Source organism: Phyllostomus discolor, chromosome 8, assembly GCF_004126475.2.
Source record: "Phyllostomus discolor isolate MPI-MPIP mPhyDis1 chromosome 8, mPhyDis1.pri.v3, whole genome shotgun sequence".
NCBI lineage: Eukaryota > Metazoa > Chordata > Mammalia > Chiroptera > Phyllostomidae > Phyllostomus > Phyllostomus discolor.
The window spans coordinates 14,490,143-14,514,550 of record NC_040910.2 but is presented as its reverse complement, the minus strand read 5'-3'; the positions used below and the strand labels follow the sequence as shown (position 1 = coordinate 14,514,550).

Genomic DNA, 24,408 nt, shown 5'->3' with positions numbered 1-24,408 from the left:
GAAAAAAAGTCCCTCTAAGATATCCTTCAAAAACATCAGGAAGGTATGCGCGTGTGTGTTCCCGTCACTTGGGGGTCCATGTGTGAAAATCTGCCCATTTGAAGAAAAGACTCGATTGGCTGTGAATGTGTTTATTTGCAACACTGAATAGCTCATTTGTGAATGTGTGCCCGTCTGCAGATTAACTGTCTTTTGCATGTGAGCTAAACCATAGGAAGGTATTTCAAACAAAAGGTTTCTGAGGGCTTAAGCTTCCACCAGAATCTCCTTTCCCAGTGTTGATTTTAAATTCAAATTTCAACATTAAGTGATGCCTGATTTAATTAATCCAGCTTTCTGATGTTTTTTTTTTTTTTTTCAGTGAAGACTTCTGTCCTTGCTGTTTCTTTACTGGTATAAAATTAGTCTTTGAATTCTGGATGACTTGTCATTTTAGTTAAAAGAGAAAGAAAAAAAAAAGCAAAACTTTGTCTATTGTGTGATAACTCAAATCAGCATTTGCCATACCAGAGAACCAAACCTTGACTGATGCAACAAGTATTTTGCTTTCTTTTCTGTTTTGACATCATAAACAGAGCCCTGAAACAGTTTCTGATTGCAAGTAATCAATACAGCACTACCAATCTTTTCAAGCTTCTCTCCAAGAACAGATGTAGAGTTGAAATGTGAACTATAGCAAATGAATCTTGAGTAGATTCAGTCTTTCTGTATCTTTATAGAGGAAGAGGTAGATATTCTTGCATGTTACAGCTAGCAGGGCGCAGTATAGTATTAACCAGAGTCCAGCCAGGGGTAAAAATAGAACAAAAAGAAAAGAAAGAATGAAAGAAAGAAAGAGAGAGAAGGAGGGAGGGAGAGAGGCAAGGAGGAACGAAGACACTAGGTATTTTAACCAGGGAGATTTCATGCAGAGAGTTGGTGACTCAAGAGTTGCAGGAAGGAGAAAACAAGAGTGCAGCACCGGGATGACCCAGAGCCAACAGCAGAAACAGCAGCTACATCAAGGTCTGGGGAAGCAAAGGGAAAACAATGGGGCTCCTGTCCTTTGGAGCTGGGGGTCAGCACCTACAGGGGCACGCTCCTGCCTTACCTCTGAGGGGGAGGTGCAGCTGGGGATGCTGAAAGCTGGACCAACAGGGTCAGGAACAGCATAAATCAGGGAAGATGTCTCTTCTCTCTTCCTCCCACCTAAGCTCACTTTAGTGCTTGCTAATGTCAGTATTCAATAGCCAGATGGCAAAGGAGTCTGGGAAAAGTAATGTGCAAAGTCTCAGTTCTGCCATCAATAGTGAAGCTATGCAAGGGTCAATTTGGTGTTGATTCAATTACTTGAATTTTTATAGAAAACAATAAAGTTCAGACATTCTTAGGTTACCCCATTTTTGTAAAGGATTTTATATTAAAAAGTTCCACTTGCTGGTGAGTTTACTAGAGAACTAATAAAAACCACTAAGGATATTATATTACTGATTATTTTCATAAATTATTGAAATATATTTTATGCCTAGTAAATATATTGAAAATATATTTTTCTCTAGTAAAGAGAAGACCGAGTATTATATCTGTACTACTTATTGATTGCTGTATAACAAATTATTCCAAAATTTAGGTGCGTAATATAACGAACATTTCCTATCTCACACAGTTTCTGAGTTCAAGAATCTCAGAATTTCAGAAATCAGAGTCTGAGCTTAGCTGGATGGTTCTGGCTCCAGGTTTGTTGTGAGGCTGCAGGCAAGATACAACCAGGGCTGCAGCCGTCTGAGAGTTTGACTGAGTTGGAGGATTCGCTTCAAAGCTCTCGCATGCTGTTGGCAGGAGACCCTAGTTCCCTACCAAGAGAATCTCTCTGAAATTCTGCTTAGGACCTGTACCAACTAGCTTCCCCCAGAGTCACCTACCCAGGACAGAGGGAGTGTGAGAGAGCAACCAAAGTGTCTTCTATATCCTAATCTCAGAAGTGACATACCATCACTTTTGCCCTACTGTAGTCTACTGAGCATGCAGAACAACCCAGGTGGGGGCAATTATACAAGAGTGGGAATACTAGGAGACTGGCTACCTACCACATTATCTAGGAGGAGTGGAGTTGTGGGGGGGCGTCCAGAAAACCTACCATTTTTTATTTTTATTTTTTTAAAGATTTTATTGCTCTGGCTGGTATAGCTCAGTGGATTGAGCTCAGGCTGCGAACCAAAGCATTGCAGGTTCGATTCCCAGTCAGGGCCCATGCCTGGGTTGCATGCCAAGGCCCCCAGCAACCGCACATTCATGTTTCTCTCTCTCTCTTTCTCCCTCCCTTCCCTCTCTAAAAATAAATAAATAACATCTTAAAAAAAGATTTTATTTATGTTTAGACAGGGGGAGGGAGAAAGAGAGGGAGAGAAACATCACTGTGTGCTTGCCTCTTGAGCACCCCCTACTGGGGACCCAGCTCACAACCCAGGAACGTGACTGACTGGGAATCAAACCCTTGTGACCCTTTGGTTCCCAGGCCGGCACTCAATCCACTTAGCCAGACCAGCCAGGCCCCTACCATTTTATTAAAACAAAAATATTCCAAGTAATGGAAAAAAACACAATAAAGATTTAAAAAACTTCATCCTGTATGATTATTAGTTCTAGTTTGTCCGAGCAAACAGGCTTGAGGTATTGTGGACAAGGGGAAACAAAGTTAGTTGACCCATTTGCATAAGATGAGTTTGATTAATTTCGTGAGATTCTCAGGAGCATTGAGTCTTTCCATTCTTACTTGATTACAATTTCTCTGTTTAAGGAGTTCTTCACTTTTGCTGGTCAGAAATGGCTTCGTCAAAGTGAACATTTTCATTTCAGATGTAGTTTCTTGAACAGTTTCAAAAGTTAATGCTACCAAGTAAAGATCCTTTGAAAGTCAGTGAGTTTCTATAAGTTTTGGTCCAGTTTAAAGGTATAGGATCCTTTAAGTGTGCCCGAACGACAAACTATATTTGGGGATCTGGCACACAGAGGGTCTGTCTTGGATTAGGTCTCAAAATGCCTAAAGGATTTCCTTCAACAGGCCCGGGGTCACATACAACAGGTGTTTTACTTCTAATTTTGGAAGCAGAAGCAGCCAGTTTGGAGTGAGGCTGTTCTGCACTCATTCAGCAGGGAGAGGACAGTAAGTAATTTTGCCAAGATATCAAGTGGAGAAAAAACCGGAAATGTGTTATTCTTCTAATACACCTGATAACAAACCACCTTTTTACAAGATAACATAGAATTTTGATAAGGTCTGATAAAGGCCTCTGTTTTCTTAGTATTTAACAGCTCATTTAAAAATATTAAAAGTGGACTCTAATGTCAGGTTCTTTACTAGAATACTTATTGAAATAATTATGTCCATTCTTATTTTGATTATACTATTATCAGTGAATTAAATTTTTATAATGGAACATAAAGACATTGTAGAATTAAGGATATATTTGGTTCCCTTTTCTGTCAAAATATTTAAACGAATTTGGGGCCTTTGGAAGATGGTGATTATTACTATATTAAAAAATATGGAAGCATATTTAAATAAGATTAAAATATAAATAAGCCTTAAAATAGAAAATGTTTGAAACATTAGCAGCCGTCCAAAATAATGTTGTTGTGCATATAAAAGTGAGTAACCTTTTTATTTGAATGACTTTAAAAAATTAGAGCAATGTTTTATGAATTTTTCAATGATAAGAAAAGGGTTCCTAAATTTTCAAATGTGAAGCCCCTGGAAATGTTTCTAATATATCCTCAAGATATTCAGCTTTGCAATATTCACATGACATATACAGTATGTTTCCCATAAATACACACCGAATGCGATTAGCTTCAGAAAATTTTATTGAAGAAATATTAAAATGATGTTAGGAAAGGGGTGGTTTTCTTGTCATATCAGAAAGTCTTGCTTATAAAATGGACACTATAGGATCTACTCACTTGAGGAGTTCAATATTTAAGCTCTACAGCTTAGATATTACTTTACTTTAAATTCTTCTGTGGGTTTAAAAGACAATCCATGCTTAAAAACAACAACAAAAAGGCAAATTCTGTTGTAAGGAGTGGCAAATATCTGTAATTCTTTTCTCAGCAATTCTTTTTGAGTGGAATGAGAAGTATATACAATGTAAATATTTTTGAAGGAAAGCCAACAGGTTTGACCTGAAACCAGATTTCTCCTACGTGATTCCATAGCATATATTTCTCTGCAGCAACATGTACAAAGTTTAATATTGGGACAAGAAAATTTATTTAGGTTATGATAACTTTTGTATTCTCTAAAAACAGCACAATTGGAAATAGAATCTTTAAACATTAAGAAAATTGAGAATCTCCAAGGTGAATACACAAGTCACCAATTGCTTGCACTGAAAGTACTTAAAACTAATTTCCAGAGTTTTCAGTAACTGGGTGGGACTCTTACCCTCTGACCTGCCTTATCCCCATTCAAGTTTCTTTGATTGCATGTCTAAACCCTACAACACAACACCCCACTTTTTCCTTCTCCCCTAACTCCACCTTAGCCTCAAGACTGGGCCATGTACTTAATTAGGACATCAGCTGCTGTTGCATTTTAGCAAAATAAAATTATGGAGTCACAAAAAACGTGTTGAGTCCTTAACATATCATTCAGCTTCAGAGGGTGGGAAGTTGAGCTGGAAGCCTCAAGCACTGCTGGAAGCCATGGCAAGTCCAGCATATTACTAAGCGACTGCAACATGAAATTTTTTAAAGAAAAAAACATTCTAACATTTTCTGGCCAGTGATGTCTCTTTGTGCTGGCCTGCACAGCTAGAGTGGCAGGGTGAACAAAATTGTCTGTGGCATAGCCATCATCTTGCCACGGCGCGTGAGCTGTACTTCTAATAGGAGTCAGCAGTTCACGGTTGATTTATGGACAGTCTGTGTTGGCCAGCACCGTGCCAGCTCCTGCAGCCTTCGCCAATTAGCTACTTTCTGCTTAAGCCGTTAAAGCCACCTCCATGGAAACGCCAGGAGAAGAGGCCGGGGAAGGCGGGGGGAGGGGAGCAGACAGGTGCGCCCTCTGTTCGGGAATACACAAAGGGTCGACCCAGCCGCCGCCGTGTCCCTGGCAACTCCACGCACGCAGGGCGCGCGCACTTCCCGCGGCCCCGCGGCGTAGTGGGGGGCCCGGGGAGCGGCGCGGCGCGCGCAGGTCGCCGCGCGTCGGCTCGCGGAGACCCTCGGCCTGTTCGAAGACGCGGGGCCCGGGAAGCGCGAAGCCGGCACAGGCGGCGCCCGCGCTGTAGGGATTTGTAGTCCGGTTGTCTCCTGAGCGCCCGCCCCTGGTAGGCCGGACGCGCGTTCCCGCCCGTCGCCGGCCGACTTCCTGCCGCTGTCAAAACTACATTTCCCGGCATCCTCTCCGCTGTCGGGCCGAAAGCGAAAACAAATTCTGGGCTGCGAGGGTGCTGCCCTCAGCCGGACTCCCCACCCGCTCCCCGCCCCTCCGGCGCCCTCCTGCGAGGTGGGGAGACGAAAGGCCGCGTCTTATTCTTTCGGCTTCCTCGGCTCCTCGGTGTGGGGAGTGCGGGACACGCAGGCCTCGCTTCACCTGAGCCGGCCTCGCGCTCAGGGGGCGGGGTTTCCTCGCTTCTCTGCAGTCGGGACGAGGAAACTTGTAGGGAAGGCGACCCCCGGCCCGGGTCTTGAGCCAGGCTGCGAGGTCGCCGGGAAGTGACTTCTCACTCCCGGGGTTTTCTCCCCCCCGCCCCCAGGTTCTCCTGGGCGCGCGGTCCCTCGGCAGGCGGCCGCGTGCGCACGGCCATGCACTAGGCAGGGCTCCCCTATGCGCGCGGAGAGCGCGGACCGCCGCCTCGGGCCGCCGTCGCCTCCTCCTGCCCGCGGAGCCCGAGTCAGAACCGCCGCCCGCCCTAGGCCGGGGCGTAGAGTAGCCGGCGGCGCGGCCATGTGGGGCTAGCCCGCGCCGCGCCTGGCCTGCAGCGGGACCGGCAACATGGAGGCGGCCGTCGGCGTCCCCGACGGCGGGGACCAGGGCCGCGCAGGGCCCCGCGAGGACGCAACTCCCATGGACGCTTATCTGCGGAAACTGGGGTTGTATCGGAAATTGGTCGCCAAGGACGGGTCGTGCCTGTTCCGGGCGGTGGCAGAGCAGGTAATGGGGTGGGGGACGGAGGACCGGGCGGTGGGGCCGGGTGGGAAATGGGTGGCCGGCAGCTGCCTGGGCTGCCCGCGTCCGGGGCTGCGCGTGGCCCCGCTGTCGTCACAGCCGCCCATTGTAACGCCGGAATGGGACGCTGCCCTGGGTCTGGAAGCTGTGAATCGAAACTTAAAAACCCGTGAATTAGCTGGGTGTCGTCCCTCCTGGTGAAGAGGTAACGAGTTGAGGCCGACGCGTGAGGCCTGCCGAGGGCGTGCGCTGTTTGATTGATTGCTGGGGAATTGGAGAAATGATATTTTCCCATTCTGTTCCGCATTCACCTTCTCTTCGTTTTATAAGCACAGCGTTCACGCCAGTAAACCAAGTGTTTACTAGAGGGAGGTGGTGCACCAGACTTGACTCGTAGAACCTTATTTTTTCTGCTGCTGGACTTTGGAATGTGGGTTAGTCAAGTCCGCCGTTGTCCACTTGAATCGAGGGGGAAATAGGCAGTTAGGGAAAGCCAGCGTTTTACAAATATAGAATGTTTTTTAAAAATTGTCGTAGAGTAGATTCCACGCTTTGTTTTGCTTTGCAAGGCAGTGTAATTACACTAATAATAATTTACTTTTTTTAAAAAGTCTGTTTGGCGTTGGTAGTAGGAAGGATAAAACTAGGGCTTCCTTAGGCCCTTCTTGACCGAATTTTCCCGTTAATGGTCAGAATTCCTTTCTAACACAGCTGCTTAGGAAGCTGTTAATGATTTTAAGAAAATTTGGTAAGAGAGCTTACTCCGTGTTATATATAACACTGTGTAGGCATGCTGTCACCGAAATTTATTCTATATTGAAAATAGCTGCTAAAATGGATAAAAGTTTCAAGTTACTTCCCTGGTGTGTAGTTCATACCTTTTCACAGTTTACTTTCCTTTGGCTTAAGAGTCACTTATCCCTCACCTTGGAGTTTTTATGTTTCTGTTTTTCTCACCTTTTCAAATGCTAAATAGCTTCCTAAATTTCTGTTTGTGAATAAATGTTTTATTTAACACCTGTAGACCAGTCTATTCTCATTTTTTTCAGCTATAGACCAGCTGTTTCTTTTCCACAGGCCCTCTTTTCACATCAGTAGCATGCAATTTTTTTAAAACAAGAAATTGATTACAAACTGGTACACACCTTTGCATTATGTTGCAGGCATTGTCATTCACACGTTCTTAAAGCTTCCCAAAGCAAGCCCTGTCTTTTTCAGTTCATTAGCTTTCTCTCTTTTTAAGGAATGTAGGGTGTTCCAGTGGTGCCCTGGGACATGTTCACAGCCGCCCACCCCAGTCTTCACTGGTAGCAGGTAAACAGTCTGGGGTTTCCACATCTCCATCTGTCCTGCTTCCTCTTCCTTGGTCTCCCTGAACTGCTCAGCACTTCCAGAAGCAGAGGGAAGAGGTGGAAGTGAATTCTATATACTGTTAGCTCGAGCAAGAGTTTGGTCAGGAAGAAGGTAGAAACCAGTAGAAATATGGGAAATAATAGTGTTTATTTGGAGTTGCATTATCCAGAGATGGTTTATTTTGAAGCGGAAAGGTGTGTCTCATTTCAGTATTCCATGCCATAGATAATTGGTGAACTTGATTATGCAGAAGCTTTTCTATTATTGAAGTAGGATCTCTGTTTTTAAGTAGAAAAGGGCAAGAGCTAATTGTACTAAGAATTCATTGCTAACTGCAGATAAATCCCATTATGAGATACAATAAAATGTTAGGTTAGGTAAAAGGGAATATCCCTTTCATTTATGTGACTCTGACTTTTAGTATACTTAGGAAGCCTACTACCATGAATTTTTGGGGAAAGGTTAGTTCTTTAGCAGACATGGGCTAATTATGCAGTCTTCATGGCCAAAGGCAAAGTATGTGTGTGGGGGTAGGGACAAGGGAAGTAACACCAGCCTCAGGCTGTCTTTTAAAAATATGTACAAGGAATTTAATTTTTTGCCAACATTTTCTCCAGTAATATCAAAATAATTTGTTTCTAAAAGGAGTCAGAGTATGTATTCTAAATGACAGTCTTTGGAGGGAGTGGGGTAGAGACTTGGACTAGGAGTAGTTTTTCCCTCCAAATTACCTGATTTAGATAGGCTCTTCCCTTTTTACACTTTGGGACTTGGGCCTGCAGGAGGCCTGACCTGAATCAGCGTTGTGGCCATGGAGCTAAAAATAGGGTGCTCTTAGAGGACTTGCTAAGGCAGTGTATCTCAGCCTTTTCCTGTGTCGATCACCTTCTTGTCCCAAGTAAAGATGGAAGAGTTTATTATTTCTAGCTTATTTTCATGTGTGTGATTGATGATTTGCAAAGATATTTGTCATATGAATTCTTCCTGAGTGTCCTTGAACATGTATAATGTACTTTTTACACACTTGTCAAGTAATCTTGCTTCTCTTGCAGTGCTTGACTTTTTAAAGCACCAGCACCCAACACTTTATGGAAGGTGCTGAGAGTTTTGCTTCTGAGTAACAGGTCAGATTTTTTGTTAAAAAGAGAAAAAACAGTATGCCTGCGGTTCTTTTTGATGGAAAAGAAACTTATGTCTACCACCTGTTGCTAGGTAAATTGCATTAAGACTAGCTTCACTTTGCTGACTGTTGGGAAGCCCTATCAAATGACATTTTAGTTTACTCAAACTAATAATACCTTGATGCATAATGCTGTCTAACATAGCTTCTGTGAAGTATCATTAACTGTCATTTGTTAAATTGGCAAAAAAGTTGTGTTGTGTTTATTTTTATACATGGACAGTTCTTCCAGTACTGGAAGATTACGGTGTGTAAGGATGCTCTTTAATAGTTAAGCACTCAGTTAAGCTGAAAATCAGCTGGTGTACTGAAAACAAAGTCATTACTAACCTCAGACAGTGCATCTTCAGTATATTTCAATGTAAAGGGACCTACTAGCTGCCCAGGCAGTTGTGCCTCTGGTTCTGTGGGTGTAAGTGAGCCTTGGCTGTTACCAGAGAGACCTGTGCAGTGTGCAGCTGGAGCCTTGCTTTTCCCGCTCACTGGGAACGTAAGGGAGCATCTCTCAACTGGAACTACCCTTTTTAAAGTATAGTTGGTATACAGTACTATATGGGTTATATTAGTTTCAGGTGTACAAGATAGTGATTCAGTATTTGTATACCTTACCGTGTGATCACCCCACTAATTCTAGTACTCATGTGTCACCATGTACACTTATCACAATATTATTGACTGTACCCCTTCTCCCTTTCATCCAGTCCCCCATCTCCCTCCCCTCTGCTAACCATCCCTTTGATCTTTGTTTCTGTGAGTTTATTTTTTGTTTGTTCGTTTTTATTCCACTTATAAGTGGAACTATATGGTATTTGTCTTTGTATATTTTACTTAGCATAATACTCTGTTGGCCCATTTGTGTTGTGTGTGGCAAGATTCCATTCTTTTTAATTGCTGCATAATATTGCATTGCATATACCCACAGCATCTTTATTCCATTTATCTATCTGTGGACATTTAGGTGCTTCCGTTATCTTGCCTATTGTAAATACACACCCCCATGTTCCACTACAGTGAACATGGGGGTGTGTATATCTTTTTGAATTAGTGGTTTTGTTTTCTTTGGACAAGTACCCAGAAGTAGAAGTACTGGGTTGTATGGTAATTGTATTTTTACTTTTTTGAGGAATTTCCTTACTGTTTTCCACAGTGGCTGCACCAGTCTGCATTCCCACCAACACTACACAAGGGTTCCCTTGTCTCCACATTCTCATCAACATACCCATACCAACTTTTTTCATCTTTTTTTTTAATCCTCACCTGAGGATATGCATATTGATTTTAGAAAGAGGGGAAGGGAAGGAAAAAGGGGGAGAGAAACATCAGTGTGAGAGAGAAGTATTGAAGGGTTGACTCTTGCATGTGCCCCTATCAATTCTGCAACCCAGGTATGTGCCTGGACCCGGAATCGAACCCTGTGACCTTTTGCTTTGCAGGAGGACGCCCAACCAACTGAACCACACTGGTCAGGGCTATTTGTTGACTTTTTGATAATAGCCATTCTGACTGGTATAAGGTGATATGCCATTGTGGTTTTGCTTTGCATTTCCCTGACGATTAGTGATGTTGAGCATCTTTTGATGTCTGTCTGTTGGCCACTTGTGTGTCTTTGGAGAAATAAATGTCTTTTCATGTCCTCTGTCCAATTTTTGATTGGATTGTTTATTTTTTGTTATTACGTTTTATGAGTTTATGTATTTTGGATATCAATCCCTCATTAGATATATTGGAGCTGTAACTTGCAAAATTACTTTATAATATAAATTTTCAAGTGGCCTTTATAGTAGTTTGAGATGTGGTTATTTTAAATGTCAGGAGTCATTCCTGCCCCCCACTTTAATCAGTAGGGAACCAGGAAGACCTTCATTTGAGACACCTAGCAATAGAAAATAATTTTAATCTCCTTTGAAGCATGAAAGTTCAAGTATTGGAGGCTAGCCGAAGGGTTCCTAAGAGTTTGATAATAGTTTGTTTGAAATCAAAGCTTTGAAATTTTAGTAAGATACAAAGAGCCAATAAAGTTATCCTTTTGTTGAATTAGATATTTAAACAAAGAACAGGGAGGCTACAAAGTGAGAGGATATGGTTCATCTTTGTAGTGTGCCTTATTTAAGATTTTGGGCATAAGAGCAAGTTTCAAGGCTATTGGGATGACAGTCCACAGCAACATGTTGCATCTTGTGTACTGCTCACATGGATGTTTTTTCAGGAGTCATGTAAGCACATCATGTAAGAATGAGTGCCTTAATTTTTCTAAAACCACCGTGGACTTAAATTTCTACATAAGGCAAGTGATTCAGAATGCATAGGATGAGCACGCTAAGTACTGCGTAGCCAGGATTCCCTTAGTCCTGTTATGTGAAGAGCAAAATTACATTGGGCTGGCTAAGAGAGGAAAGTGTCTTAAGTTTACAGAGATTTTCTCAAAGGTATGGTTTCAGCGACCTAAAGAAGAAATGGTAATAAGCCCTCTGCAGAATGACACCTGGCTTAAGTGTTGCTGTTTGTATATGTCATGTCATCTTTGTGGTTAGAGGAAGAAGTGGGAATGAAGAAAGATCTAGAAATTATAGAAAGACACATGATGTGTCTGTTGTTTGTGAGGTTATTTCAGGTGTGAAAGAAGACACTAGGCTGTGACTTAAATCTTTTGTTAACAAAATGCTTAATAATGTGTTGCTTTTTCTTTTTAGGTTTTACACTCTCAGTCTCGCCATGTTGAAGTCAGAAAGGCCTGTATTCACTATCTTCGAGAGAACAGAGAGAAATTTGAAGCGGTAATTTGTAATTTTAAACATGTAATGGTGTCTTGACTTGCATTTACAGTTCCCCCTTTTAGAAGTGGTCTAGTAGGGATTTTACAGGATGGCTCCTAATGCAGGTCATGAAAATCTACCTTTTTAAAAAAATATATTTTATTTATTTATTTTTAGAGAGGGAAGGGAGGGAGAAAGAGAGAGAGAGAAACATCAATGTGTGGTTGCTGGGGACCATGGCCTGCAACCCAGGCATGTGCCCTCACTGGGAATCGAACCTGCCATGCTTTGGTTCGCAGCCTGTGCTCAGTCCATTGAGCTACACTAGCCAGGGCGAAAATCTACCTCTTAAAAAAAGAATTGCTTTATTGAATTTAAATCCAGTTATATCCATGTGGTAGTTTTTATACCATTTTATGATACTCATTTAGACATTTAGAAAGCTTCTATGACAGATAAGACACTGAGCTGTGGAGGATAGAGAGGTGGCTTGGGCAGGATCATTGCATATTAAGAGCGAGCTTTGGCTGAAGTAGGGAATTGGGTGTTGTGGTTAATAGTTTTCTGTGATTTATAACACCCTATGAATTAAAAAAGTAACCATACTGACCCTTTTATTTTAGCAGAAGGCATTTATAGATTTTTAGTTTTCAGGATTCATTGTGAATCACATATTAGAATACTGTAATTATATAACTAATGATTAATTTTCTCAGTAGTATGTAGCAGACTGAAATATGACAGTGATCTATTTTCATTTTACATTGAAAGCCTTATAAGATTTACCCAGAATTATGTTACCTGACAACTTTCAATGGTATTTTCCTCTGTTGACTGCCAAAAGAATATTGACATTTTGCAAATAACTCCATTCCAAGACTTCATAGGTAAATGGTTCTTAGTTTGGATGTGTTCTTGGGTTGGTGGTCCTATATTGAAGCAAATATTATAACTAGTGACATCTTTCTGGATATCGTCTGAAAGTTTGTCTTATAAAAAGAAAACTGGTAATGAGGAAGCTAAATAGAGTGTTAAGCTGTGGTAGAGAAGAGGGGGTTTAATGGAGTGATCCTATTTGTTTATTTATTTTAGAGAGAGGGGAAGGGAAGGAGAGAGGAAGAGAAACATTAGTGTGGTTGCTTCTTGTGTAACCCCTACTAGGGACCTGGCCCCTGACCTAGCATGTTGCCCTGACAGGGAATCAAACAGTTGACCCTTTGGTTTGCAGGCCGGTGCTCAGTCCACTGAGCCACACCAGCCAGGGAAATGGAGTAGTCTTTAAGTATTTGGAGAAATAACAAATGAGTTAGTCATTATTATTGTCCCCAGAGGGAAAAACTGTTGACAGTCATGGAAATTGTTAACCCTGGTTGAGTACTTACTCTGTGCCTGGCATTATTCTAAATGCTTTGTATATATTTATTTAACCCTTGCAATCTTACGAGGTATGATCAGAGGTTGAAAGTTTCAAAGGGGTAAACTCCACTTGCCTCATAATAAGTACCTTTAATTTCTGTTGGCCAGAATTGGAAAAGGCTGTCATGGGAAGAGGGGATGTTCTTGTGACTGAGAATGTTCAGTCAGGGTCTAGATGGATGCTTTCTGAATAGCAAGGAGAACCTTATATTGAATGCAGGCTTGCAGAACACTGCTTGGGTCTCTTCCAACTTGAAATGGTTCTGTGGTGTGTGTTTTTTTTTTTTAAGTCTATAAATAGTCACCTAATATAGAATAGTAGCCTCTGATTGGTGGAATATTTAAAATATGTAGCTATTTTATTACAAGTGTGTGTGTTGAAACTTAAAGATAGTTTTTGGAAATTTGACAGTTATATGATCTGTAAAAGAATCCCAATCTTTAAAACAATCCATTTAAAACATTTTTATAGACTGAGGAGAGTACTTTAATGTTTTTGAGTGTATTGCTTTGCTAAATTGATTGGGACTATAATTTAAATAAAATTGAATTTGGTGTTTCAGATGGTGTTTTAGAGCTTTCTTAATCAGTGTAATCATAATTAGAAAAATAAATGTTATCACATACCTTATTCAAACTTATTTTTATGTTGAGGTGATAGTGAAGCAAGCTGTATCAGAAAAATCTTGTTGATTCTTCAAAATATTTTTAGCATTATTCTCATCCATTTTTAGTATAATTGATTTAAAGAACAATGAAATTCATATCTATATTAGTAAACTAATATTTCTTAGCTAATGTATCTACCTTTGTTTATTCTCTTCTATACATTGGTAATCAAGATTACTACTTGATAAGTAATCAATTAGTAATTAAGATTACCAGAGTAATCTTCAAGTGCAGCTTTTATCACGTAATTTCTGCGTTCATAATAGCACCTGCAGTGACCTTGAATTGCCTTCTGTTCCTCTTCTGAAAGTCCTGCCTGTGCTCGAGGCTCTCTGTAAACGGGCGTCCAGTCTGAGTGCTCGCTCAGTCTGCTCTCCCCATGAAGTTTCCCTGTTCCTGCTGACCAGGTCACTCCCGTCTGCCCAGACGGTGTTCTCATGTTTCCACATGCCGTGGTGACCTGTGTCTGCCCACATCCTGTCCAGGAATCCTCTCCTTAAATCCTTTTGTATGTTCGTGAGACTTAATGATTTGTGTATCTTTTCATAGTTAGGTTATTTGTGTATATATTTTTTATGTTACTGATGTATCTAAGGTTTGTGTAGGAACTCACTAATTCACAGTGGAGAGGTTAACTGTTGTTTTGATGTATTCCTAATAGATTTTGTTTTTCTTTTCAGTTTATAGAAGGGTCATTTGAAGAGTATTTAAAACGTTTGGAAAATCCACAGGTATGTAGTAATCTTTTAATATACCTATTTTTAATATTACAGTGTATGGAAGGATTATGGTGAATTACCCTGTTTCCTTATAAACATTTCTTGGGTGCACATTTTATGCAGCATTTAATTGTAAGACAGTTGGAGCTTTGTACTATGCACTGGTTGGATGTTGCCTAAGGACAGTGTCCTGGTGTCTTTATCTTTGTTATCTTTGTTATAATGGCATGTTAATGCAGCATAAAAGGAATAGGGATAAGTGTAATATTACTCCAGTTTGGGAGGTGACTGCCCTCTGAAGGGCTTTTCTCTAAATACACTCCAGACCACATACTTATTTTAGTGATCTCAGTACTGAGTTTTGCCTACATGCCATGGTCACAAACTCATTTTCCTAAAGTTCGTATTTTTCCTCCTAGTTTGTAAGCCTCGTTGAGGGTGAGGATTGTATACTTTATTGCTTTTGGAATTTCTGTCTTACTATCTTTCAATTTGGGATGGCTAATTGATGATCAGTTTGAGGGTACTGAGTAAATGCTAAGTCCATATTGTGTTATATGTAATAGATAAGAAAGATAAACATCAGAATGTTTGAAGTTTTTATCTCTAGGTAGTAATGTTACTGATGATATTCTTTTTTAATTGATATGCCTTTTTGGTAGATACTGCAGTCAGATTTGTAGAGCTACAAATCACGCAATGAATCATATTTTAGTGTCTGTCATGACCTTATATGCCAGAAACCATGGAGAAATGACGTAAACAGACATCAAAATTCTTTCACTTTATTTAAGACAAGTGAAACCTAAATAAGAGTTTGTAAGCAAATCATGTACATAGTACTGGTGATTTTTATTCCCTTTATGGAAAATAAAGGGATGACAAAGACTTTTTTTTTAATTCAGAAAAAAATCCAACAATGTGATTTTACAGTAATCTTTGTACAGCAGTTCAGGCTATTGGGCCGTGAGGGTCTGAGAACGGATAGACATAATGGGAATGGAGAGAAGGGCACAGAGAGGAACTGAGGCAGTGAGAACTGAGTTGAGGCTGATTTGGGAGTTTGGGAGAGGAAGGAAGGTAAGTTGCTGTGGTTTTGAGCACAGGACAGGTGCCTCCTTTCCAGGGTTCTCGATGGCCAGGTTTTTAATTCTTATGACACCCCCATCCAGTCTGATCAGACTTCTTCAGGTGCTTTTGATACTTCCTGAGTAGTTGTTTGTTTTTTGTTATTAACAACACATAGTTTTTTCTTAATTTGTTTCCTTTTCTCCTCCATATATGGGACATATGAAATGAAAAATACAGTTGATGGGTAAACTCTATTGCTTCATTCAGTTCTCAGAGAAAGCATCATCATTATCCTTTTACTTAAAATACCAGTGGGGCATTTTGAAAATTTCTCAAATTTTTTGCAAGAATATATATATTTTTGTCAGTTTTAATGAGGTAAAGTTGACATACAATAAAATTCACTAGTTTCAAGTATGTAATTTGATGAGATTTGACAAGTGTGAGCATTGTGTAGCCAGCAGCACAAACATTTCCATCGCTCCAAAAAGTTCCTCATGCCCTTTTGCACTTATTTTCTTCTCCTACCCCCTTGGCAACCACTGATCTCACTTCTAAGTTTCGTCTTTACTAAACTCATAGAAATAAAATAATGTACAGGGTCAGGCAGAAATACTGCTCTTTTCTAGTACAAAATCATAAACACGTAATTTTGTAACATAACAGTATCACACATAAGCACACCATGACATTTTAGGCGAAATGTTCAAATTAAAACTATAAATTATTACACTCATATTATTACCCTACCAACCACACAACTCCAGCAGGTGTTACTTCTGCCAGCCCTGTAGTTTATAGTCTTATATGTCTGGTTTCCTTCACCTAGCATAAAGGAAACACCTTGAGATTCATCCATGTTGTTATGTTGTTGTGTATATTAGCATGTGTTCACAATAGTTCCTTTTTTATTGCTGAGTGGTTATTCATTATATTTATATACCACAATTTGTGTATCCATTTACCAGTTGATGGCTATTCAGGTTCTCCCCCGTTTTGGGTTGTTATAATTAAAGCTCTTAAGAACATTTGCTTGTCTTTATGTGGATGGGTGTTTTTTTTTTCCCCCCTAGTATGGGATTGGTAGGCCCTATGGTAAATACATGTTTAACTGAATGAGAAACTGCCAAACTATTTTCTGAAGTGGCTGTGACATTTTTCTTTTTCATTGGCAGTGTATGACAATTCCAATTGCTCTGCATCTTGATCAACACCAAGTATTGTCAGCCTTTTAAATTGTAGCTTAAGTGTTAGTGGTTGTGCAGGGCTATCTCGTTGTGATTTTAACTTGCATTTTTCTTATGATGTTGCTCTTTTTCATGTGTTTATTTGCCATTCACTTATCTCCATTGATAAAATGTCTGTTCATGGATTTTGCTCATTTTTTGTTGTATTGTTGGTTTTATTGGATTATAAGAGTTTGTTACAGGCTAATTCAGTACAGAAACTAGACACAAGTTTCTGTATTGGATATATACTTTATAAATATTTTCTTCCAATCTGTATCTTGTCTCATTTTCTTTTGAGGAAAAGGAATTTGCTTTTGATGACTAAAAACATTTAAATATGCATTTTTTTAAAGATTTTATTTATTTATTTTTTTTTTAGGGAGGGAAGGAAGGCGGGGGAGAGAGAGAGACAGACAGACAGACAGACAGACATCAATGTGCGGTTGCTGGGGATCATGGCCTGCAACCCAGGAATGTACCCTGGCTGGGAATCGAACCTGGGACACTTTGGTTCCCAGCCCGCGCTCAATCCACTGAGCTACGCCAGCCAGGGCTTAAATATGCATTTTTGATATACTATAGTTCATTAGTTAAAACATATTTTACAGAAATGCTTTACTGTTACCTGCAATAAAGAAGTATATCAAACATCATAAAAAGTGCTGATTAACTAAAATTATAGCCTTGAAGTAAAAGACAATAATAGAACATTTTTTTTATAATATAAAAATTGACTCTGGTTAGAGAAGACAAGATACTGTGGTAGCCATTATTAACTTGACCAAGCTACAGCAGAATTTATTCTGAAGGTTAAATACTTAACAAAGTGGTACATTATTTGAGTGGTAGTATTTTCATTGATGCTAGTGTAGTAATTTTCTATTTTTTAAAGTGATGTAACACGTTGCACATAAGAGTTTGTGATCTAAGCAGACTGGTTTCAGTAAGGCAGTTCGTTTACAACAGAGGGGATGTCGCTTGTAGCAGTTCATGAGAAGCCACGATTGTTAGGCAGAGGCCTAGTTTAGGTACTCTATTAATATGGGCTACCTATTTCATTTTGAAAATCAGAGCCAACTTTTAAAAGCTATGAAAGTGAAAAGTCCGGGGGAAAGATTATCTTGTCTGAGATTATTGTTTAACATCTTTTTCTTATCTCAGATTTCTTTCCAAAAAAAAAAGTGCCACATTCATTTACCATAGCTCATTATTTTTAGTGACTGTTGGTATTGTCTTTACTAATTGTACAAGTAGTATAGGATACATTCTTTCAGAGATTTTATTTGTTTTTAGAGAGGGGAAGGGAGGGAGGGAGAAAGGGACAGAGAGAAACATCCAAGTGGGTTCCTCTTGCATGCTCTGCGCTGGGGCGGACCTGGCCCGCAGCCCAGGCGTGTGCCCTGACTGGGAATTGAACTGGTGACCCATTGGTTGGCAGGCAAGTGCTCAGTCCACTGAGCCACACCAGCCAGAGCTAGAATACATTATGGTAAAAGATTTAATATAGAATGAAGAGTGAAAAATCCTTAATATTCCCTTATCTTCAATTTGAGGTTTCCACTGTCATTTTAGGATGTTTTTCCAGTCCTCTTTCTAGGGATGTACACATACGTATTACACATACATCGTGTTTGTTGAATGCAATGGGATTCCTTTACTATTACTTTATTTTTATACTAGTCTGATTTTTTTTCCCCCAAATCAGTTCATATGGGTATACTTCATTCTTAATGATTGCACATTCCATACATATGTATGAAATGTATAAGTTATTTAATTATTTTTCATCTGTTAGTGGAATCCTAAGGCTTTAAAAATTTTTTTTAAAGTATTACAAATAGTTACAGTGAACATCCTTGTTTATCTGTTTGCGGACATGTGAAACATTTGTGTAGGTTTATAGAAGTTGAATTGCTGTGTCAAAGAGTATGTGAATATACTTTAAAGTTTTTGGATTGCTGGCCATTTCCTTCTAAAAGGCTTAAATATTCCTTTAGGGTTGTACGGTAGAATCTACCTCATTTCAGAATGATAGCTGGGAAAGTGCTCTCTTTGTACCTTCAGTCGCCTTGAAGATAAGAGATCTGCTCTTCTTTTGTTTAAACCTTTCTGATTCCTACATTCTGCTTCTATTCAACATCGAATTTATTGGGCACAAAGCATGTGCCATGCTCTGTCCTGGGTGCTAGGTTGGAGAATAGAGCCCCCGCATTCAGCAAGTTCTCAACTTAGGGATACCACTTCTGGCCGTGCCACACCAGTAGGACCTGACATTCTACCCTGTTACTAAGGATTTTTGCAGAGATTTGGGCTGCTTTTTAGTTTATATATACTATAGCCTGTTTTATATAAATGTTTTTATAATATGTATAATACTGCTAATAGTGAGCTTTCTGGCCAATTAGGTATGTTGTGTAAAGATATGTATGAAGATAATGTTTAGAGCAGCAATTTTCAACCTTTTTCATCTCATGGCACACAAAACTAATTACTAAAATTCTGCAGCACACCAAAAAATATATTTCTTGCAGGTCTGACAAAAAAATTGGTACAATTTTGACTCACACTTAGTTGGCTGTTGTCATTTTTTTAATCTAACAATCTAAGGCACAGGTGGCAAACACAAGGCCTGTAGGCAGAATCCGGCCCTTCACATTGTTTTATCTGGCTGGTACTTTGTTTCTCCTGGGCAGCAGCACCGAGTTCTCGCTTAACTGTTAGGAGTAGTTACATTTATACAGCCCTAAAAGCACGTTCGGCCCTTTGAAGGCAACCGTGAGGCTGATGTGGCCCTTGGTGAAAATGAGTTTGATATCCCTGATCAGAGGGGAAAGAGGTCAGTGTCCCTGACTAAATAGGTACTGCATGTTTTAAAAATTCTAGTGGCACAGCAGTGTGCCTGCTGTGGCACACTGGTGGAAAACTGCTGGGTTAGAGGTATATTGTAAAAAGTATGAGACACTGATGTGCTTTTTTTTTTCTCCTTTAATACAGGAATGGGTTGGGCAGGTGGAAATAAGTGCCCTTTCTCTTATGTACAGGTAAACATTGTCATAAAAAATTATATAATTAAATAAGTTAGTGAAAAAGTAGTATATTGCATTATACTAAAATTGTTAAAATAGTAATTTTATGTTTTGGTTGTGAAGCATCTTTTCTAAGGGGTTTTTTTTTTGTTATATGAATTAGATTTTGACCATTTAGATATGTCAATGTTTAGAAATTTTAATTCTCAAAATATTTTTGGAAAGGAGTATGGAAAATTTTCCAGGCCTATAAACTATCATTTATCAGACTTACAGAGAAATGATTTCCTATTTTCTCAAGGCTGATAGCATTGAATGGCCACTAGAACAGAGCAAAGCACCACATTATCAATTTTAGTAGTGTTGCTTATAAAAGCAGCTGAATGCTTTGTATTTTCTTTTCAAAATGTTTTTATGAATTTCCTCTTGACAATTTCTATGATTTTGAGGTCTCCTTTTAGAATTATCTGAAGTCACACAAATACAAGTTATATTTGAAATTTTATTTTTTTGAAAAAATACTTTTATATAGGTATTCTACAACTTATTTATTCTATTACTGTCTTCTGTTTATGCTGTAACCTCAGTGCCTAGACTATTACTTGGTATTCACGAGGCTCTTGAATGAATGAATGAATGAACGAATGATAAATCTATTCATGAAATAATATTCCATCAGAAGTAATTTCTAAATGTTATTTTCAGGAAAGATTTTGTAATTTATCGGGAACCAAATGTTTCTCCTTCACAAGTAACTGAAAATAATTTTCCTGAAAAGGTAAGAATTTTTTTCAGTGTTGCTAAGAAATATAAGTAGAAGAACCACTCAGTTGCCAACTTGACCTCTTAACCTATAAATTAGAAGTGATTTTTGGAAATATTTGTACATGAATGTTAGATACTGAGTTGATAGAGTATAGTCCTGTTAATCATCAAGACACAATATTTTTTGTTTCTCCCCACCAATCACTGTGATGAACCCTATCATTTCACTAGAGAGAAGGAAATTGAGATACTAGTGTATATGATTAACAAGACTATTACTGTTTCGTGTCAATATAAACATTAGATAGGCCCTGGCTGGGTAGTTCAGTTGGTTAGAATGTCATCCCAATATGCCAAAGTTACAGATTCTTTTATTTATTTGTTTGTTTAAAGATTTTATTTATTTTTAGAGAGGCGGGGAAGGAGAAAGAGAAACATCAATGTGTGGTTGCCTCTTGCGCACCCTGTACTGGGGACCTTGCCCACAACCCAGACATGTGCCCTGACTGGGAATCGATCCAGTGACCCTTTGGTTCACAGGCCAGCACTCAATCCACTGAGCCTCACCAGTTGGGGTCAAGGTTATAGGTTCTGTCTCTGGTCAGGTCACATACAAGAATCAACCAATGAATGCATGAATAAGTGGAACAACAAATTGATTTGTCTATCTGTCTCTCTCTTCCCTTCCTTTATCTCTCAAAATCAGAAAAATTTAAAATATCTATATAAAAATACAGACATTGAATAGTAAAAAATAACATGTGAAAGTAGGTTCTGCCATTGCATCCAGAAATACTTGTAATTGTGATATAATTCTCATAAAGATAATTTGCTGGCCAAGGTATTATTATTATCTGTTCAGAGCAGAAACAACTGAAAAATTATATAAAGTCTAGAAAGAAAAAAAAACACTACTGAGTTCATTAAAAAGAAAACAAACTGGTTTAATTAGTTGGAGTCATTCAGGGCAACTTGAAGTGTCTTGTCACCATGCTAAGGGTGGTAAGGAGGAGGAGAATTGAGTGGAATACAACCTTTGTAAGGACTTTGGGATTTCCAAGGTGCTTGGCTTTGGATCTGGCCTTTCCCAGTACCTTTTTTTGGAATATGACTTAATCTTAGTAAAATTAGTATGCATTCTCTTTGTATAAGTAATTGACTACTTAGAAATAGAATTGACCTTTGAATAACATGAGTTTGAACTGCCCAGGTCCACTATACATGGATTTTTTTCACTAAGTATACAATTTGTTTTCTATGATCCTAGGGTATCACATTTGTGGATTCACCCAACCTCAGACTGGAAACAGTGTTTTTGATTTGTGGTGGGAGGTTGGGAATCTGAAGTTGCAGAGGGTTGACTGTGTGCATTGTTTTCCACCAGTTAATATGAAAGACTTGACCACTGGTGTAGGGTGGGAGGGGTGGGTGTGTCCTGGAACCAGCTCCCCGTGGATACCTAGGGGGGGCTGTAGTTAAGCTTCGGGTGACTCAAAAGTTATTTTAGGATTTTTGACTGCAAAGGATTGGTACCCCTAACCCACACATTGTTCAAGGGTTAACTGTATTTAAATTAACTAAAAAGCAGAACATTTTTACTTTTAGTGGTAAGTATTAATAAAGTTTTGGAATATTTTCTTACAAATCTCTTAATTCTTGTTCCTTTAAGTAGCTGAAATCATGTTGTTTTCATAACATGTATTTGTTTTTTGTTATCCCATAAAGCATTTCCCCGTCATTAAGACCTATTTGCTTTAATGCTGGTGTAACATTTCAGCAAAAGGATGTATCATAGTTGACTACATTGGAGCTTTAGGTTGCTTCTAAAATAGTCACTTTCTGTTTGGAAATTATTTACTAGTAATTGAGAGAGATTGGAGGTAGTAAGTTGCAATGTAAATGTCATATATGAAGGGCTGAAAGGTATTTTATTTTTCTCTTTCAGGTATTACTGTGTTTTTCAAATGGAAATCATTATGATATTGTCTATCCCATAAATTATAAAGAGAGCTCTGCTATGTGTCAGTGTAAGTATCACTCTTGTGTTTTTACAGGAAATTATATTTGTAAGTTACACAGTTTTAATGCACACAAGTCAGAGCAAACATACTCTGTTTTGTTGTATAAAACAGTATTTCTAAGAACCCTAGGTTACCAAAAATGTAAATAGTGTATTAAAGGTTTCCCATATCAATGGGAGAAAATAGCTAGAGTTTGACTTGTGAAAACAAACTTAACTTCTTTCCTGCAGTAGTCAAGTTCAACAATAAGGATTTGTATGTGTTTTTAAAGCTGGTAGTGTATAGCTCAAAAAATCGAAATGGCTGAACAAATCAAACATTTGATTGTAATAATACTTGGTTCTAGAGCAGGGTTTCTTAATTTTGCCTCTAATGACTTTTTGGACCAGATAATTCTTTGTTGTGGGGGCTGTTTTGTACATTGTAGGATGCTTGGTAGTATCCTTAGCATCTGCTGTGTAGATTGCTCTCCCACTGTGACAACCAAAAAGTGTCACCAGATTTTGTCACATATTTCCTGGGAGGATATGATCCCACCTCCCTTCCCAATTGAGAATTACTGCTCTATTCTTTCCTTCATCTGTCCTAAGAAAGTGCCCATGATTCATGTAAAGCAGTAGTGCTGGGCATGTAACAGCTTTTTCTTTTTAAGTTAGTGATCAGTAAAGATAATGTGTAATGCACATTTCTAATTGATTGATCTGCTTCGAGGTATGAAGGTCTGGGTGTCTCTGTCCTGGGCTGTGTCTTTTGTCCCCGGCTAGTCAAAATCTGAACATGCCAGCTTTGGGAAGGATGCTCATGAAGCCTCCTTTCCTGGACTTCTCAGTGCCTGTGGGTTGGATGACATAATTGTGTGGGAAGAAAGGTGGTTTGTGAGATGGAGGTCTCTTTGGGGACTCATTGTTGATGAATTCTGAGTGCACTTGTTTTCTTGATCACTGTAGTAAAACCAAAGGAGAGTCCTAAACTCCATGTATAAGTGTTTTGAATATTTGGTAATATGTATTTCCATGTTTTGGATTTTTTTAAAGCAAAAAAGTTATCTAAACATGCTTCTTTATTGGCTACTGAGAGTACATTTTATGTTTCTTTTTAGTCCCTTATGAAAAGTGATCCTCTTTTCTCCAGTCTTAATGTTTCTTAGTGTTCCATCCAAGTCTCTTTAAGGTTGGGCATGTTATATGGAATCTTTAATTCTCAATTTCCTCATCTGTACTATTAGAATAATTACACCACTATGCTGGGATTAAATATGAAGATAATGTAAAGGCTTTACACAATGCATGGAGTATAGTAACTGCTCAGTATGCATATTTAGCTTTTTTTATCATCATACTTGTTTCACAGTTGTGATATCTTTTTTGTGTTACTGTTCTTGAAATGACAGTTATGTAATGATTTCAAACTAACTATGCAGAGAATTCTGGTTGTTTTCTATGTAGGTAACTTTTTTTGATTAAATTGTGCTGTTGACCATAGATGTTGCAGGGGTCTAGTTAGGATTTTAGAAGCCTGGGCAATAGATACTGAATTACTATGTTAGAGAACTTAAAATTAGTTGATGTTGCATAACATCTCTCTCTCTTTCATTTCAGCTCTTCTTTATGAATTGCTGTATGAGAAGGTATTTAAAACTGACGTTAGTAAAATCTTGATGGGACTTGATGCTGCTGAAGTAGCTGGTGAAAACAGCGAAATATCAGATTCAGAGGATGACAGTTCCAAGTAAGAATGAATTTAAATTCTAAAATATCTTCATAGTGCCATACAGAGAAATAGTTCAATAAATATTCGTGCAAGGAGTTGCCTGATTTTGAAGGGTTATTGGTATTGTTAAAATACATCAATTCTGCAGTAAAAGTTCCTTTTTCACTGCCACTAATTTTACTGCCACTCTTTTGAAAGCTGATGTTTTTGGTTAATGAGCATCTGATTCTATGTAATCTGGATGTGTATATATGGAATAGATAAGGTGTGTTCATATGTGTGGCATTGTAAAATTTTAAGGTTAACTTATCAATTGCTTGCATTACCCAGTAAAAGAAGAGAATG

At 39.0% G+C, this 24,408-nt stretch overlaps 1 protein-coding gene across 2 annotated transcripts in view; it reads left to right on the top strand.

Annotated features, from left to right (window-relative positions):
- The first annotated feature begins 5,505 nt into the window (after positions 1 to 5,505).
- The window catches only part of OTUD4 (OTU deubiquitinase 4), a 44,350-nt gene continuing 25,447 nt past the window's right edge, over positions 5,506 to 24,408 (top strand). The window contains exons 1-7 of one of the 2 annotated variants that reach the window (XM_028521979.2): positions 5,506 to 6,136; positions 11,375 to 11,458; positions 14,203 to 14,253; positions 19,536 to 19,582; positions 20,273 to 20,345; positions 22,278 to 22,359; positions 23,952 to 24,081. In XM_028521979.2, the coding sequence (XP_028377780.1) occupies positions 5,978 to 6,136; positions 11,375 to 11,458; positions 14,203 to 14,253; positions 19,536 to 19,582; positions 20,273 to 20,345; positions 22,278 to 22,359; positions 23,952 to 24,081 (626 nt within the window). In that variant the 5' untranslated portion in view covers positions 5,506 to 5,977. Of the gene's footprint in view, positions 6,137 to 6,257; positions 6,357 to 11,374; positions 11,459 to 14,202; positions 14,254 to 19,535; positions 19,583 to 20,272; positions 20,346 to 22,277; positions 22,360 to 23,951; positions 24,082 to 24,408 lie in introns of those variants that run through there. The other variant, XM_028521981.2, reaches the window with a different exon arrangement.